Source organism: Chiroxiphia lanceolata, chromosome 7 (assembly GCF_009829145.1).
Source record: "Chiroxiphia lanceolata isolate bChiLan1 chromosome 7, bChiLan1.pri, whole genome shotgun sequence".
Classification (NCBI taxonomy): Eukaryota; Metazoa; Chordata; class Aves; order Passeriformes; family Pipridae; genus Chiroxiphia; species Chiroxiphia lanceolata.
The window spans coordinates 25,011,474-25,028,667 of record NC_045643.1 but is presented as its reverse complement, the minus strand read 5'-3'; the positions used below and the strand labels follow the sequence as shown (position 1 = coordinate 25,028,667).

General features: G+C 39.5%; 1 protein-coding gene across 5 annotated transcripts in view; it reads left to right on the top strand.

Moving 5' to 3' along the window:
• The first annotated feature begins 2,692 nt into the window (after positions 1-2,692).
• Positions 2,693-17,194, top strand: part of XRCC5 (X-ray repair cross complementing 5) — a 49,482-nt gene continuing 34,980 nt past the window's right edge. The window contains exons 1-9 of one of the 5 annotated variants that reach the window (XM_032693613.1): positions 2,757-2,774; positions 3,615-3,710; positions 5,041-5,154; positions 5,697-5,880; positions 7,567-7,615; positions 9,131-9,253; positions 12,154-12,342; positions 15,226-15,340; positions 16,758-16,896. In XM_032693613.1, coding sequence (XP_032549504.1) covers positions 5,077-5,154; positions 5,697-5,880; positions 7,567-7,615; positions 9,131-9,253; positions 12,154-12,342; positions 15,226-15,340; positions 16,758-16,896 — 877 coding nt within the window. In that variant the 5' untranslated portion in view covers positions 2,757-2,774; positions 3,615-3,710; positions 5,041-5,076. Of the gene's footprint in view, positions 2,775-3,580; positions 3,711-4,341; positions 4,463-5,040; positions 5,155-5,696; positions 5,881-7,566; positions 7,616-9,130; positions 9,254-12,153; positions 12,343-15,225; positions 15,341-16,757; positions 16,897-17,194 lie in introns of those variants that run through there. The other 4 variants (XM_032693611.1, XM_032693612.1, XM_032693614.1 and 1 more) reach the window with 4 other exon arrangements.

Here is a 17,194-nt window from a genome sequence, read left to right as displayed (position 1 = left end):
GTAAGCAGAGCAAGGAGTGAGAACATAAATGGAACTGAGGTCTGGCTCGCTTTGGTGCAAATGAGATTACAGCTGATCACCCTGGATCCTGAGTCCTCTGAGATATCACACATTTATTATTTATAACCAGAGACTGACGTTCTATAAAATGGAAATGGCCAATTAATCACAAGTATCTTTTGGCAAGCTTTTGCAAGCAAAGAACTTCGAATCTTCATCCAGGCTAACCAAGCTCCAGTGACCCCAGATGGAGTTGATTAGTCAAATCTGGTGATTGCCTATAAGGGAGCTCTGTGCAGACTTGTAAATGAAAAAGGAAATGGGGATTAAGGTTTGTTTCAGGAATGATTAGACAGTTTTTCCTTTGAATGGTGGAAATAGCTCTGAGGAAATCTGACAGCACGAAAATGCAAAGGGGGAATGTTTGGGTTTATTGTTTGTGTGTTTTGCCAGAGAGCTAAAAGCCCCAATTTATGTCAGACTGAGAGTTAAAGGATAGGAAGATCACAGACGGAGTTTGATGGTTACAGGTATCTGTGGTTTTGCTCAGACTTTGTAAAGGAACAGGGTGCTGGTATCTGGGCTGGGCATGCAAACCTCCTGCAAAGCAGAGGTTACCACTCCTGGCCCAAATTGGGTTTTCTTGAATAATATTTGGAATTACTACTCTAGCTGTGAGAGTTTGGACCAAAGCCTGGGATTCAGCTTTTTAAATCAAATCTAGGATTCAGAGAGGACTATGAAGGGGTTTGTGTCAATATTCTGTGTCAGCAGTCGGGGCAGCATAAAAATAAAATGTTCATTGATTATGATGCCTTGCAAAATGCTTTTCTGCTGGTGTGTGAAAAACCATTGTTGATTAAATGGATCAGTTCTTCTTTCTCTGTTCCTCTCGTGCGTGTGAGCACATCTGTGTCTCGTGCCTAGACTGCAAGCTATGTTGGAAATCAGTTGAACTGTAGTTTTGGCTGGTTGTGAGCCTAAGGAAGGGCTTTTGGACTAAGATAGCATCATGAATAATAACGATAGTAAGCAGACCTGATTTTCTTGGCTGATTAATCTGAAATCTCCTTAGAGACATTCAGGAAGACTATGCATGGTTTTCTCTGGCAGTAGCTGACTGGGTTTTTTTGTATACCATTTTCCCCTAAAATGTTTGTCGTGTTGCCAAGCTGCTCTGTTCCTTTGATATGCAAAGCACCTTGAAGAGAGAATCCTTCAATTACCACTATTCCCAAAGCATGGCCATGTAGTAAGGAGGGAAAGGGGATTTTTGTTTTCAGACATCTCTCAATATAAAAAGGAAACACTTGTGTTTGCAGGATTGTTCTCCTGGTAAAAGGCTTTTGGAGTGTTTGTGTGAGATTTACTCTTTTGTAGCTATAGTAGTATCACCACATTGTGCTCTGTTTTGAGAATACTTATGGACAATAATGTGAGTTTTGAGATATACCTAGAAGTGAAAGAACACTAGCAACAATACCCTCAAAGGACACGGGGAAGGTAATGCAGAACAAGAAGTACTCAACATATGTGATGAAATATTTGCTGTTCTCATATATCTCTGGTGCCAACAAGCACCAAGATATACATGATACAGCATGTATTATACTTGGATTTTTAGAGTCAGTGGGTTCCAGTTCGATCAAACAACTTGGATGCAGTGTAGTTCAGAAATTCTCTCTGTTGTTAATGGTGAGGAAATCTACTGCTTAATGAAACAATCTTGGCCTGCTGGTGATTCATGGGCAAAATGCAACTTATGAGATGCTTCCAGCCAGTCCAAAGCCTTGTCCTGGTGGTGACAGGGAATGGCTGCTCCCTCAGCAGGCTGTGTCCTGTGGGACTCTGTGGTGCCGTGAGGAGGAGGCTAGAGAGCCCTGGGGACAGGCTCTGTGGGGTGGTGTGCTGTGATGGTTTTGTAGAGTTATTTTTCTTCACAGCAGCTGGTATGGGGTTGTGCTTTGGATTTGTGCTGAACACAGGGTTGATAATACAGAGATGTTTTTGTTATTGCTGAGCAGGGCTTACACAGAGCCAAGGCCTTTTCTGCTTTTTGTACTGCCACGTTGGCAAGGAGGCTGGGAGGAGACACAGCCGGGACAGGTGACCCAAACTGATCAGAGCGGTGTTCCAAACCATATGACATCATGCTCAGTGTACAAAGTGGGGGACGTTTGGAGTGATGGCATTTATCTTTCCAAGTAGCCATGGGGCCCTGCTCTCCTGGAGGTGGCTGAACACCTGCTTGCCCATGGGAAGCAGTGAATTAATTCCCTGTTTTATTTTGCTTCTGTGTGTGGCTTTTGCTTTTCCTATTAAACTGCTTTGATCCCAACCCACGAGTTTCCCTGCTTTTCCGCTTCCAATTCTCTCCACATCTCGCTGGTGGGGCAGTGAGTGAGCAGCTGCGGGGCCTTGGCTGTTGGCTGTGGTTGAACTGGAATGGGTGAGCCGGGAGGTGCTCCAGGGCAGGGCAGCACAGGAGACCCTCTGGCGCTCACACTTGCTCTGCCGCCACCTCTCCTCGGGGACCCCAGTCCACCCAAACCGGGTTTATGTTTGGCTGCTCGCTATGCGCACAGTCACAGGCAGCGCCGCGGCCGCCGTGGCGCTTCGAGGGGGCCCTCCCGTGTCCCGCCGCCAGGCGGCGCTGCCGCCGCCGCGGAACGCGAGGCGCCGCCGCCGCGTTCCCGGGGGGCCGCGTTGCCGGGCGGAGCGCTGAGCGCGGCGCACCGCGTCCCGGCAGCAGCGCCATGGCGCCCGGCGGAAAGGTATGGCAGGGGAGGGCTGGGCAGGGGAACGGGGGGCTGCCGGGGCTGGAACACCATCCCTCACTCCGGTGACTCCTCCCCGGCCGCCCTCCGAGCTACCAGGGCAAAGCTGAGTAGCTCCAAGGGAATGCAGTATTCCTGCAGCATTACTTGCCATTGCTCTTGCTAAAATAACTAGAACTGGTTTTGCCCTGTTGAAAACGCGGTTTGTGTGCCTGTTATGTTTAAGGAACCCTGTTGGTGAAAGCTGCGTTAAGGTCTCTTCTGATACAGGGCAGTTCAGTATATGTTAAACACAGGTTTTGCGTGTGTTTAACACAGGTTTTTGTCTGTGCTGCTGTAGCCATCTCTCTCTTATCATAACTCTTTATTATAACTTCTTCGGCACGGAGAGATCAGAGGTAAAGGCAGGTTTTTTCCATGTCCACCCTTATTAGAGCTTGAGCGAAGCAGGTTGGTTTAGCTCAGGTGTGACAGTGTTGTCCTACAGACACACATGCTGAGCATCTTAAAAGCGATCACCTGAACGCGGCATTACCGGGTGCTCAGAGATAAGAAGCACAGAGGTTATAACAGATGCAGAGATGTACAGAGGAGGATTACCAAAAGAGAGGCCGGCCCTCTTCCTTCCTCTTTCCCCTTGATAGAAGGAGGATTCCACGTACCCGAATGGGCACCGAGCTGGGAGATGGCTGCCTCCCAGAAAAGCATGTCAGCACTTGCCACTTGATCGTCTTTTTTCTTAAGCGAAACAGCAGCTCTTCACTCCTGCGCTGTTTTTGGTTTCTTTGCTGTCTTCTTGCCAGCTGTGAATGGAATTTTACCTGTTTTGGACAACAGGATTGATTCAGCTGCCAGCCATTGTGTGTCCTGAGGCAGGACAGCAACAAAACAAGGCTCTGCAGTTGCTGATAGAGTAATTCCCCAGGCTGGCAGGTAAGCAGCAACAAGGCTCTTGTGAGAGTGAAGTGCAGCCTCAGTTACTGCCTCTATTCCACTCTGAGCTTCTGCACACCTAGCTGACTCCAGAGGCGTTCATTCCTGGCTCCCAGACAGGTCATTGGTGAAGGCAAAGTGAGGAACAGAGTGCCAAGACTGAGTATAACCTCCTGGACAACTCAGGCTCCTCAGCCTTCTTTCTCTCTTTCTCTTCTCCTTCCTGTTCTCAAAGGATGCAGGGAGTTAAACCAGTGTTTGTTAAGCTGACAGGGGAGGTGCACAATGTGTTGTGTTCTTTTGGTCTATGCTTGAAAAGGTACTTGTAATTGCTTGCAAGGCAATATGCAAAAGAGCTTAGACCAACACCTTTTTTTATGTTCATCCCTTTTGCTTTGCAAAAGCAGACTGTGCATCTTGTGTCACTTGACAGTCTTATGATTTATTGCCCACATCCTTTTGGTAGCTTCACTTCTTATGGAATTGGATATATTTTGTATTTTAAAAGAAGGTGACTGGTTACAATCTAAGTAATACCTAACTTTCCTGTGTTCTGCCAAACAATAATTTTTTGCAAGCAGTGTAATTTAAGCCACTGGCAGCCCATCAAGATTTTATTGTATATTTAGGGAACCTTGGTTTAATCAGTGACAATAAATTTGAGCTGGCCTTGGTGGTGCTGGACATAATTTTGCTGAATTCCTCTTGCAACTGCATTCAGATGGATGATAAAATTATTCAGATTAATCAAGGTAAGTGGAGTCTCTGGAAGAACTTTAGAGGAACTTTCCAGGACTTGAACAAGAGAAGTGACAAGAGGCAATTTTACTGTATTCGTATCCTGGTGCATAAATCAATTTAGGGGAAGACTTGGGCAATGTTATGTGTAAATCAGTTAAAGTGATGATCAGAAATACAAAAACATAGGCTAGCTTGGAGGATTTAAACCCCTAAATTGAAATTGGAATTCATCCTTGCAATTTTCAACTAAAATATCTTTGTTTAATTTCCTACTGTAGAAGAGCCCTTAGATTCCTAATACATTTGTGGGGTTTTACAGAAATTGCCCCCTGGACAGAAGATGTAAAGAAAGATTTTTTTTTTTGTATTTTCCACTGAAATGTCTGGAACAGGTACAGGATTAAATAATTTTCTGTTCAATACAGTTATATCAGTTCTGTCATTGTGTCATATTAATAGTTACTGTAAAAGAAACCAGTAGTGATACAGTTTGATTTTCAGGTTTTGTATGTACCCTTTTAACCTTTTAAGTAATTATGCTTATATTGGCCCTTTTTCATTCTTATTCAGTATTGTCTTTCCTTTCCAGGTGGCAACAGTGCTGTGCCTGGATGTGGGCTTTACAATGAGCAATTCTTCCCCTGGTGAAGAGTCCTCACTTGAACAAGCCAAGAAGATTATGACAAAGTTTGTGCAACGACAGGTATGTGTGACTTCATATGTGTAAAAAAAGCTGTTAAAAAGGGAGAAGAGGCAATAGCATCTATGAAAGATTTTCTTCACTTACTAATAGTTGAAATAAATGAGAAATGAGTAAGAATTAGTCCGTTTTTTATGTAGGAGTAACAGTGCTCTTTGTTTCAGCTGTATTTTTTTTGCCTGAGGTTGGATTGGTCATTATTTTTCTTCAGGGCAGTGGAAACTTATAGGGAAAACAAGTACTATTCTCTTTCTCTAAAATGTTCCCACATTCCTAATACATACCACCCTGAAGACTCATTTCATGTACTAAGTCAGCCAATTTTACTTGTTTTTCCTAGGTCTCCTCATGTCAATCTGTTAGTTGAATTATGTCTCGCTTAGTGAACTCCCTGTAAGATGATGTTTTGAGAGGATAGCACTGAAAGTAAGGAAAAGTAAATCCATTGTATTTGGCATTAGTTCAGGTTGCTGAAATCTGCCTAACATAGCTGTGTATGAATCTACCTGTGTTTTTTACCTGTTTTTTATTTTCTGTGTCTCCAGGTTTTTGCTGAGAGTAAGGATGAGGTCGCTGTAGTTTTGTTTGGCACTCGTGGTACTAGGAATGGTCTTGCCAGGGGGGACCAATACCAAAACATTACTGTACATAGGTCACTAATGCTGCCAGATTTTGATCTGCTGGAAGACATTCAAGATGTGATTAAACCAGACTCTGAACAAGCAGACTGTATCCTTTTGCTGTAGAACACTTCTTGAACAGATTCAGCTATGTAGGAGACAGGAGGCCAGTGTTGTGAAATGGGCTCAGATTTGCCTCTCAAGTTTTAACTACTATCAAAGTTAAGCTAATTTGTGGTTGTAAGTTTGTCCAAAAGCAGATCAGCTGCTTTTTGACATTCTTTTAGGCTAGCAGATGGAGTCTTGGCCTTTGGGAGTAATTGCTTTTACGAAGTGTTCTGCTAATTAAGGAGAACAAAGATAATATAATTTTAGGCCTCAAATAAACCATGTGTTTTTAAAAATAGCACTGCAGAATTTGGTTTATTCTTTTTAATAAAAAATATTATTTATGCAGTGTATCAGCAGAAGTACCAGAAACCAGACTGTCGTGGTTTAAGCCCAGCTGGCAGCTCAGCCCCACGCTGACACTCGCTCGCTCCCCACCAGCGGGATGGGAGGAGAATTGGAAGGGTGAAAACTGGAAAACCCATGGGTTGAGATCAAAACAGGTTAATAGGTAAAATAAAAGCCACACATGCAAGCAGAGTAAAACAAGGAATTCATTCACTGCTTCTCATGAGCAGGCAGGTGTTCAGCCATCTCCAGGAAAGCAGGGCTCCATCAGACCTTAGACCTAGGAAGACAAACACCAGAACTCTGAATGTCCTCCCTTCCTCCTTCTTTCTCCCAGCTTTATGTGCTGAGCGTGGTGCCATGTGGTGTGGGCTATCCCTTTGGTCAGTTGGGGTCAGCTGTCCTGGCTGTGTCTCCTCCCACTTCTTGTATCCCCCCCAGTCCTCCTCCCTTGCAGTGTGGTACAAGAACCAGAAAAAGCCTTTGCTCTGTGCAAACACTGCTCAGCAGTAACTAAAATATCTCTATATTATCATCTCTGTTTCCAGCACAAATCCAAAACACAGCCCTATACCAATTACTGTGAAGAAAATTAACTCTACCCCAGACAAAGCAGAATAGAGATTTATCAGGTTGATTAATGTATAAAGTACTTCTAACATTGCCAAAATCACTTCCTGGTTTGAATGTTGTTCTTGTTTGAATGTATTCTGTTGTTAGTTGCACGAGGTGTAGAGTTTTAAAAGAAGGTGATCTATATAGTGTTCCTTTGTGTGTTTCAGGAACATACAGTTCAATTTCCTGTGTTGTCTTCCCTTTTTCTGGCCATAAAATGATTGCTGTGAGCTCCACTCAGGTAGTCAGAGCTGTTTCAGAGAAGTGTGCAGCCAGTCAGCTGGCTCACATGTTCCCAGTTGTGATGAGGAAGAAACCATCAAGAGTTTATCAGACACAGGTGGTTTGAAGGAAAACTTGCAGGAGAAATTGGTATCATATATTTGTTGGTAGATTCAAAGGAACATTCTAAAGATTATATTGTTCCTTCATTGGACTTGAGCCTCTCATTGACAGTTGAAGGATTGGGGTCTGAAGCAGACTTTTAACTGTTTCATCAGGTAAATAGGGCAGAAATAAGATCACAAAACAGACAAGTTATGCAGGAACCTCTTGCACAGTAGTCACTTTAGAAGTATTTATCGCAAAAGAGTGTTCCTTAACTAAAATGCGTGTTTGTCAGTGTTTGGGGGGAGTGAAAACATTGTTTGAAACGTTGTTTCAAAGAAAAAACACTTGTGACGTGGTTCATGTTCTAAATGACGTTTTTCTTAAATTTACTTAGTTCTGGATGCAATTATTGTGTGTATGGACTTGCTTCAGAAGGAAACAATGTGAGTATGTAACTCAAAGCCTTTTACAGAATTCTGACTTTGCACTTTGAAGCTGATTTGATCTGATGGTCAGTATTATATTTCCAGTATGTGTAAATATGGAAAATGCTTTTTTAAAAGAACCAAACATTAAAAATAAACAGCACACTAAAGGAGTCTATCTCTGAAGAGTCCTCGTGAGACATCTGACTTCTCTAGACAATCTGAGAGCTTTCTGAGGCAGCTGGTAACTTTGTAGTACAGTCATGAGCCTATTAATGCCGTTATAGAAGGCACAAAGGCTTCACTTTCTGTCACATTCTTTGTAATCTGTTTTCAAAAAGCATTAATTCGCATGTTAAAATGCTTAGGAAAGGGCCATCAAATTTATATTGCATATGCTACAAATTGAACAAGAAAGGTGACTTTGTTCAGCCCAGGAATTTGAAGCCTGTTGGAGGTAAGGTTTAAGTTTGTAAATGTGCAGACTACGGGGAGTGAACTTGTAGGACAAAACACTTTAAGGTGAGAAAAAATATTGAGACAAGTGTTACAAAGTTGTCAGTGAATGTATTTAGGCTGGAAATGTGTTTCTGGCACTCAGTGAACTAATGGTTCAGGGAAAGAAAGGTAACTGTACTTCCTCTCAAAGCAAAGCTTGAACATGTTGCTAAAAAGGTTGTATGATCTAATCGTGAGTGCAGAAGGTGAGACTTAGTGATGCAATTTGTATTTTTGTGAATAAGGTCTAATCAGTGTGGAAAGCTGAATCAATTTAAAGGTTAAAACTGAGTTGTGAATTAAAATCACTGTACTTATGGCAGTATAACCTTAAATATCTGTGGAACAACTGGTTTTGTTGTTTTGTAGGAAGTTGCCTATATAAGCTAAAACCTTTGATATGGAGTTTACCTTCAGCTGAGAAAATACTGTAGGGTAAAAAAATCACCCTTATGCAACAACATGCAGGTCACAACTCTGTCATTTTAACTGAATCTTGTTTTGTCACTGGCAGACCTTCCTGATGTGTATTGGTACTACTTCTTAGTGTATTAAGTGGTCTTGAAAGTCCCTGTTATCCACTGAATCTACTGAATTAGAGTACTGAAATGGAATCCCCACTAGCAGCAGTAATTTAAAATACATTTTCACAAGAACATACTTACAGCTGCAAAGGAAATATCCAGTATAACCAATAAAAAACCTAACATATTTTGTTAACATTTTATCTACATTGGTGAAAATTGGCAGAATTCCACTCATTTAGATGTAGTTAGTGATTTATACAGTCACAGGGCTAGAGTCCTCAATTTTAGGGGGTAGGAGGAAATAGGGGGAGTCATATAAAGATAAAAATCCTATCATAAGTATGGTAACCTATGATAGAATAGCTACTACCAAGTAGGTTTATTTGTTTGGATTTTTTTCTTTTACAAGTTAATTACTTTGGTAAAGCATCAATTTTGTAAGGAAATATTTAGCAAAAGGCCTTATAGATAATATTTTCAATATATGTATTTTTTCTTATACTTTAAGAGGAAAGAAATATGAGAAGAGACACATTGAACTATTTACAGACCTTAATAGTCCTGTCAGTGAGGATCAGCTGGAAATTATCATAGCTAACTTGAAGAAAACAGGAATTTCACTTCAGTTCTTGTAAGTATGAAAGTGACTGTTATACATGATACCATTTCTTTAAAGGGAAACTATTATGCTTTCTTAATAATGATCTTGAAAGAGCTGGTGATCTGTTGGTGTATGGTTTCTGTAGAGGTGTATCAGTAAGTAATATGGTTATTATAAGTACTTCTGTCAATGATACATGCCATGAAATCCAGTTATGGACCAAGTCCTCCTGATTCAGTGATGTGCAAATAAATGTTAAGATGATGGCTTCTTCTCCACTTATGGTTATAGCTTAGAGCCACAGTCTAAAATGGGAGACAAAAGATCTGTATAAGCAGAGAAAGGGGAAACAGTGAGCCAGAAATAGCCTCAGAAACAGTGGGTTTATCACAGCAACAGCCTAGATCCTTTTAGGTAAGGAAGTTACTGGGAAAAATTAATGAGGTAGTGTTGCAGATATTTATAGCCTGATTCTGATGTCAGTAGAAGAGCAAGTCTGAAGAGAAGGGTTTTATTCACAACAGTGGGCTTGGAAAATGAAAACGATGTCTTACATGTTATAGCAGGAGTCCCTTGATTGTCATGGTATGGGCATTGATCTGAAGATTCAATGTTGGTGCTGAGATCTGTATTAGCTGTTGCATCTGATGGTAACATAGGAAGCCATAGGCCTTCTGGAGAAATTTGTTTAAAAGCAAAACTCTGTGTGAATGTTAATGTTTGCTGTTTATAACAAATAATGTCACAGGAGAAAACTGAAGCCGTAGTTTTACTTACGGCCATTTTAGTATTTACTTTTACCTAGATCCAGCATTCTGTAAGGAAAAATGCTTGAACTTAGTAAATTCATTGAAGCCATTTGCCAACCCATCTGCAAGATAACAGAGAGATTAGGTAGAAAAACATGACTGAAAATCATGGACTGATCCTCCACAAAAAATCTTTTTTTACCTGTGCTTAGGGGAGGCTGAAAGTAAAAATGTCAGGTTCTGTCTACACAACAAAAACAGGTGTGCTTGTAATGTGCCTTGACATGACCCTGCTGCTCATTTGAGCCGTTTTTGGCACTGGAGGCAGTGGAGGTGCAACACCATGAATCCTCCAGCCAGTCAGAGTACATCTTTTGGAGACCTGGTATTTAGCTCCTGCTCCCTTGTTTCCATACCTGTTTGCTGTGCAGGCTAGCACAGATGCTGATACCACAAGTTAATGTCGCAGGTTTTTTGTGTGAGATTTCTGATACATCTTTACATTTTCTTTGTAACATAGCAAAGAAAAAAACCCCTTGGCTAAGAGAAACTCAAGGGAAATGTTGCTGTTACAGCACTGGCTGCAGATTTACACACTATCTCCCAGCCACACGAACAAAGGATGATTTAAGAAATACATGTACGAATGTAAAATACTCGAGGTGCTAGTTTAAAAATAATTTCTTGCTGAACCTTGTCATTTTATTATGGCCTATACTTCCATCTCTTATGCTCTGTTTATAGATTAGGTTGTAACTTCTGGCATATAGTTGTTTTTCCTCCCTGTTATCAGGTGCCAAGCACACACTGAGCACTGTGCAGGGTTAGGTATTATGCAGTTCTCATCACAGTAGTCTCTAGGCATTGTATAGTGAAAGTAGCCTAACTTTTTTGTATCAGAGGTTTGAAACTTTTTGCTGTTATAGTGGCTTTAAAATACTATTTCTTTATTTATCAGTGGATGCTGCTTCCTAAAAAGGTACCTAACACTTTGCTGAAGCTTGATCTTTAATTTTGCTTTATGTGACATTGTTGTGTGTATTGTTAACTCTGCTTATTATGTTTCTTGATGGATAAGTTTCGTGAGGACTAATGAGGTGGAAGTATGGTAAAGATCTGTAGGCTGCTTTTTTGAAAACATAATACAGTGGTAAAGTTATTTTACTTTGTGGAAATGTGCTAAAAGGCATCATGTGGTTCATTTAAAATTGAATCAGATAAAAGACTTGAAAAATCTGCAGGCATTATGAGGGCCACAGAGTAGAGGATCTTACACATCTTTCTTTTCTGTGTTTATTATACCTAGTTAACTCTCCTGTATTTTGAAGAGCAGCAAAATCATTTTATCTATAACCCCTGGCTAAATTTTTAAGTCTGATTCATGAAGTGCAGGAAAATGTGTCATCTTCAGTCAGAAATCCACCAAGTGTTGTAAGCTATTAAAATCTCAAAGAGTAACATTTATTCCAGAAAAACCCAATAGACTCACTGCAGAGAACTGCAGTCCCAGTTGCTGGCATTTGGAGCCAATACAGAATCACAGGCCTGGAATGGCCTTTAACAAGTCATCTAGAGCAATCCTCCCCTTCAGACTGGGTCAGCTGTATGCATGTCATCGCTGACCAGTGTTTGTCTAATCTTCCAGTAAAGATTTGCCGTGAGAGTGGAGACTCTTTTCTCTCCTCAGGCAGTTGATTTTAGAGATTATGGTTTGAAATACCTTTATGAGGTTTCTTGAATATCTGACCTGACTCCATGATGTGATTGCAGTGCAGGCTGAATATGAAGAACTCATTGTTTCCTTCTTCTCTGCAACAGCCTTTTATATGTAAGACTGTCTTGCCATCTGATTCACTTCTCTATGGGCTTTATTTTGTTGAATCTTTTTTCATGGGTCTTGGTTTCTAATCAGCATTAACTTTACTATGTAATCCATTCCTGTATGTGGATACCTTTATTGATGCATGATACCCAGAAACGGTGCATCACTCTGATCAAGATGTTACCAATGCCAACTAGACCCAAAATACTACTTCATTTGTTTTCCAAGCCATGTGGCTCTTTATACATCTGACTGCAGCTAAATAGAACTATTGATCCTGATAAAAATTTTGTTTTGTTTTGATTGGTTATTTTAATAAAGAAAAAAGTCAAACTAACTGCTTCTGCTTGTGTTCTTAGTCTGCCATTTCAAGTGGTTATTGATGACGGAAGTGGAGATACAATTGCCAGTGTACATTCTCATATGCACAGAAACTCATTTCCAATAAAGAGTTTAACTGAACAACAGAAACAGGGTATTGATGTGGTGAGGAAACTCATGCATACTTTGGATGAAGAAGGAGGGCTGGAAGAAATTTATACTTTCAGGTAAACTTGGCTAATCCTGTTTATTGTACTATAAATTTACTTTCTGATTTCTTCTCTGAAAGATGAAATTAATTAAGTAATCAATCCCTTGACTTACTGTTTCACTGAAGTCAGTGAATTTTATAACTTATTGTACACTTAGTCCCTTTCATACAGCTTCTTCAGTAGCTTTAGAATAAGTACAAGAGCTTACAGATTTCAGAGGAAAATGAATTTTCTATATCTATATTTAAAGAAAAAAAACGGTTTTCTTCCACCTTTATTGTTGGAAGATTTTGGAGGTAATGTTTATATATATGGCATTTCAAAAGCATGTTATGGAAAGAGATGAAATTTGTGACATAGTACAGCTAGAACATTTGCATTTCATGGTTGCCTGTGTTCCTTGGTCTCAGACTTCTTTTAGCTCACTTGTTTGATAAACTCCCACAAATGTTTTGAGTAATGTTTGTTGAATCCTGCTCTCTAACCACAGTCTGCTGTGCCACTGTGACAAACAATATACTTTTTCAGCAGCATTCCTAATGCAAGATTTAAAAGATGATTTTTCACTTCTTGTTTCCCCAATGAAAGAATAAAAATTTGTGTGTTTCTGAAAAAAATATAGCTAATGATATATCCAAGACTTTTCCACATAGGTGTTGTCTCAGCTGGGCAACAGGAAAAATGCATCTACATGCCTTATTGAAGTCTGTGTTACTGACTTAGTTTCTTTTCTGCAGTTATGAAGTGTAGTGTTTTAGACCACAGGAAGCTCAGCAGACCATAGCTGTAATGTGATTAAACAATGTAATTTTTACATGAGGGTGGTACCTGTAGGGTTACATGCTGTTGTTCATCATTTTATTTGTGGGGTTTCCTTTCCTCACCCAACTCAGCTGATGGACTTCGTACCTCAGCAGCCAGTTAAACTGCTACTTGGGCATTAGTGTGCATTAGTGAAGAAATATGTATCGCTGTGTATGTGTTCCATACTAGTCAAGAGAACAGTCTGAGTCTCTAGAAAAAAGCAGGCTTTGCCATTGCATCAAAAGACTGCACAGAAAATTGGTATCTTTCCTGGACCGTTTATCCTTTAGGATAATCCATATGCATGAAGCTACCATGTGGCTTGGCCTCTTCTTTATACTTTTTTATCCCAGGCTGTTGCTGCTGTATAAGCTGTTTTTGTGCCATACTTCCAGGGGAAATCCAAAATCTCTGGATAAACAGGCATTTGGCTAATAGATTAAAGCTTTGGTTGAAAAAGTTGTTTAAGAATATGTGAGGTTTTAGATGCAATTAAGTTGCTTATCAGGCTTTAAGAGGCCAGCTTTGCAAATCTGTCAGGATAATTGATCAACTCAGATACAGTCTTCATTTTCCAAGAGTTATTATTCCTGCTGGTAAAAATATTTCAGCACTTGTAAAAATAAATTAGCCATGCCAGGAAAGTAAGTGAGGAAATTTTGTTGTGATTTTTTTAAAGTTGTGATATTCTGGACAGGAATATCCCCTGCCTCTGGGGAAAGGGAATGGAGACCAGAGGACAAGGAACATGTTCTTAAAATACAAGTTGAAATGTACATTTACTAGGGTTTGATTTTTATGAGCCATCTTTGATAACAGGCAGCATTTTTCTTCTATAAGAAATTAAAGGATAGAGTTAATGAATTGAGCTTAAGTGACATTTTTAGGCATTTGGCACTTACGTATTTGATTTTCACATTCATCCTGGAATCTATGTGTTGCAGTACTTTTAATGACGTAGTAACAGATTCTTTTTAAAAATCCTATATCGGCGTCTTTATTGCTAGAAAAAAAAATCCTCCCTTTCTTCCTTTCCCTAGGGAAAAAAAAATAAAAGAAGAAATTCAGTGTTTATCTCATTATAAAAGTCCCAGTGCATTTTCCCCTTTCATTGTGCTTCTGGTAGAATTTTAAAAAAAACCTGCTCATCCTCAGAAACCTGAAAAGTAGAATGAATATTGTACTGGCGTTTTTAGCAGTTGTACTTGATTTCTGCCAGACAAGTGCTTTAATCAAGAGAGAGGTAGATTTTGGGTTTTATCATAATGTGAAAAAGATGAGGTCAGCATTGTGCTGTGCTTCATGCAATAAAAAAATTTGAGAGCTTTCTCTGTGTTGGAATTTTACAGCAAAATAGCCAATATAGTTTGTATGAGCTGAAAGCTGTTCTGAGGTGTCGACCTATTTGAATTCACAATGATATATTATAATTTACTGTAAATTTTTAATTCTTGGACTCCATTGCTTAAAGCTGTGCAATTAAGTTAACACTTTTTAGTATAAAATCATTACAGTTCTTTTTTTGGTGTGTTTTTTTAACTTGTATGTCTACTGATTGGGCTACAAATAATCAAAGTAACTTCTTTCATTCTGAGAAAATACCCTTAAAATAATGAGTTCATTAGTACTGTATTAAAAAAAGTGTCAAAACTTAAGTTCTACAGAAACAAAATACTGTTACTTGAACCTGAATTCTTCACCTTCACCGTAGAAAACATTTTACCACTTAGAGACCCTTTTCTAATTTGTGTTCTTCAGTTTTAGCTACATGTCCTAATTGGGTGAGCGCAGATAAATGTAAGATGCTTAGTAAACAATTGTGTAGTTTCACCACAAGACCTAACACAGCGTCTTTGAGCCTTAATGTCACACCACCCACACTGTAAAGGCTCAACATGGGTATAATCTACTGTACCACCTCTTTTTTCATTCTCTTTTGTGACAAAGTTTAATGATACAGTTTATTTTCTAATGCTTAATGCAGTCTAAGCTGAAACAGTTGGACTTATGCATTTCCTTAAAGAGAGTGTATTGTCTATAACATTTTATTACAATTCACCAGAGTTCATTTGTTTTCCTGATTCCTTCCTTTAGAGAGAGTCTGGAACGTCTTTCAGTGTTTAAGAAAATTGAAAGAAGGCCTATGCCTTGGCCTTGCCAGCTCACTATTGGTTCTAATCTGTCCATAAGGATTGTGGCCTACAAAGCGGTAAGTTCATAAAATCATATATTTTAATGTAATTTGGCAGCAAGTTGGGTGCAGCTGCATCTTTTTTTCCTTGAAGTTAAGAAAATAAAAGGTAAAACAACAACCAGATAATTAGGGTAGAGATTTCTATGTGCTTAGAAGCCAGTACATCTAAAACTGTGGTTTCCACAGCAACTTTAATTCACCATGTTGTATACATGTTAAATAACTAAAATTTACAATGTACAGAAATAGAAGTAATTGCTGTCTATGCTGTGACACTTAATGGTATTGAAGTCGATGAACCTGATTAAGAATGCTGTGATTGTTGAAGCTTTACATTCAGCATCACTGATATGTCTGCAGCTCCAGTGAGACATATGTATCACTTAAGGCCCAGGCACGAGAGGAATTTTGCACACGGGTACGTAAAATGGCAGCTTAAAATGTTTTACCAGCCATTGTTTCAAATCCTATCTCTTGTTATTTCAGACTTGGAAAAAAAAAGGTGTATTTTTTTAGCTTGTTTTTCTTATACTGTTTGGTGGAGCTTGGGCCCAGTCTGTTTCCTTTACATTTTATATGGATTCTTCACACAGTGCTAGGAAGAAGTAAGTGTAATTAAACACGTAAAACGTGTAAATGTCCAGTTATAGAACAGTTAATAGGTAATTATATAGTGTGGCAGTATTGCTGGATCTGGTGAGATGGAGATTAATTGGTTTGTTATTTGAACCCAGGACTAGGAGTCTGGTATATAAGTTGAAATATATCTGGTTTCTGACAGATAAGCATACTAACCTTGAAAGAGATCAGCTTTCTATTTATACTTATTCATAATTTTTTATTAGGCTATTGTACCAGACCTGTTCAAATATGTCGAAAGAGTCCCCTCCCAAAGGTTCTTACACAGAAAGTAATGAAAAGTAAACTGTTTGGGAGAGTAAGCAACATGAACTGAGTGACTGGCCTGAGGTCATACAGCAGCCCTGCTGATGTAATCTATTCTGTCTTTACTGTTTCTGCCTCTTCTACACTTTTCTTCTCATGCACTAGCTGTGTACCATCAATTGCACTTAAGTAGAGAGAAAAGAAAGGGCTGTAGGAAGTAAAATACATAACAAACAAGTTACATGTTATCCTGTGACTTAGACTTCCCCATATGACTTAATCTAAGGGTTTAATGAATAACCAAGAGAAATATGCAGTCAGAAATATGCTGCAGTTCATGTGTTAGGTCTCATACAGATGAAACAGTGTGGTGGAAGCACTGTGGTAGCAGCCAGAGATGCGTATTTGGGGCTGTCATTATTGGTCCCTTATTGGCAAAACAGTGCAGCACTGTGTTTGAGATTTTTTTTTTTTTGCCTTTTCTGGTAAGTACTCTGTATCCTACTGAAATGTTAAACATTCCTTTTCTTTGAATTCTGATATCAAGGTCACAGAAGAGAAGGTGAAAAAAATTTGGACAGTTGTGGATGCAAAAACCCTTAGAAGAGATGATGTGCAGAAAGAAACTGTTTACTGCTTGAATGATGATGATGAGACAGAGGTTCAGAAAGATGATACTATTCAAGGTACAGCATCTTTATGTGCACCCTGAAGACAAAATGAAGATAATGGCTTGTACTCTTAAGTCACCTGAGTGCCTTTTAGTTTATACCTTGATGCCAAGCTGTGATCTTAGAATGTAAGCTCTGCAGGCTGATGGAACACAGCAACTGTTATGTGAGACTCTGTCTTCACATATTTTGGAAATTCTTACTTTTGCCAGTATTAGGAATTATAGTAATATCACCAGCTGGAACTTGGGAGGCACTACAGCTTCCTAAACTATACTCTGTGGAGGTCCATACCTCAGTTTGGTAGTGAGTA